Genomic DNA, 1,184 nt, shown 5'->3' with positions numbered 1-1,184 from the left:
AGTGATGAGCCCGCGCGTTGTCTATCGTCGTGCCTAGTGGTCCTGACTAGTGATGAGCTCGGGCGTGTTCTATCGTCGTGCCTAGTGGTCCTGACTAGTGATGAGCTCGGGCGGGTTCTAAAATGGGATTTCAGGTGCGTTCCGTTGTTTGCATGCGTTTTTGAGGCGGTCCATCGCGATACGATGCAGCTAAAATAGGGAAAGCTGTACTTTTTCTGGCTGCATCGGGAACGGGCTGCTCCGATGTGAACAGAGCACAAGGATCCCGTAGGAAAGCGTTGTGATGCGTTTTTTTTTATGCAGCTCAATAACGGAATGGGCTGCGTCTGGTGTGAACTAGCCCTCAGCAGTGAGGTGGGGCAGAATTGGGACTGATAAACTGGCTTCACGTGTAGAAGCCGGCGCTCAAAGATGCAGAAATGTTCCCGGGACGCACCGCAGACCTTTCACTAGCGCTAAAGACTTCTATTGTATCGCTTCTGCATATCGAAGCAGCCAATCGGATTATCCAAAACCTGCGCCAATTTCTGCCTCCAGGGGGACTCTTCAGGAGCACGGTGCCGGGGCGGGTGGAACCAGGAACATTTCGGGCACCAGCAAGTACCACGTGGACCTGGAGTGTGAATTAGCCGACTTGCACCACAAGGACGCCGCTCTTCTCTTCTCGTCCTGCTTTGTCGCCAATGACTCCACGCTGTTCACGCTGGCGAAGATGCTGCCAGGTAGGTGCCATAGTAATCATCACTTGATCCCGCCACAAGATGTACCGTTACAGGTGGGCAACACTGGAACTACCTCATTGGGGGGCCATTATGTTAAACTAGGGATGCACCGAATACCGGTATTTTTTCCCCGGTGCTCGCCGATACCAAATACCGATACCGGAAGTCCCATTCAGGAAGCCGGGCGGCGTGTAAAGACTCTCCACCCGGCTTCCCAATTCAGAAGGAAGCCGCCCCCATGTTTCTCGTCGCTATGTGACGAGAAAGCATGGAGCCGGCTTGCTGGTCGATCATGGAAGGCGGGGGCGCCGTGTAAAGACGCGGCGCCCTGCTTCCTGATTGGCCGGCTTCCCGGCCCAGCAAGAAACTAGGCGGCGAGTCATTGCACAGCGCCCGGGTTCCTGATTGGCCAGAAAGCCGGTTCCATGCTCCCTCATCACTTGGTGACGAGGAAGCATGGAG

The 1,184-nt window shown here is 55.2% G+C and overlaps 1 protein-coding gene across 1 annotated transcript in view; it reads left to right on the top strand.

The window, feature by feature from the left end:
• LOC108802501 (5-aminolevulinate synthase, erythroid-specific, mitochondrial-like) overlaps positions 1-1,184 on the top strand; it is an 18,884-nt gene that overhangs the window by 16,708 nt on the left and 992 nt on the right. Inside the window, exon 6 of the mRNA XM_018574366.1 lies at positions 538-722. Within this exon, the coding sequence (XP_018429868.1) occupies positions 538-722 (185 nt within the window). The remainder of the gene's footprint in view (positions 1-537; positions 723-1,184) is intronic.

Source organism: Nanorana parkeri, unplaced genomic scaffold, assembly GCF_000935625.1.
Source record: "Nanorana parkeri isolate BGI_ZX_2015 unplaced genomic scaffold, ASM93562v1 scaffold2903, whole genome shotgun sequence".
Taxonomy (NCBI): Eukaryota; Metazoa; Chordata; class Amphibia; order Anura; family Dicroglossidae; genus Nanorana; species Nanorana parkeri.
The sequence above is the reverse complement of the archived record's forward strand: the minus strand, read 5'-3'. Positions and strand labels throughout refer to the sequence as shown.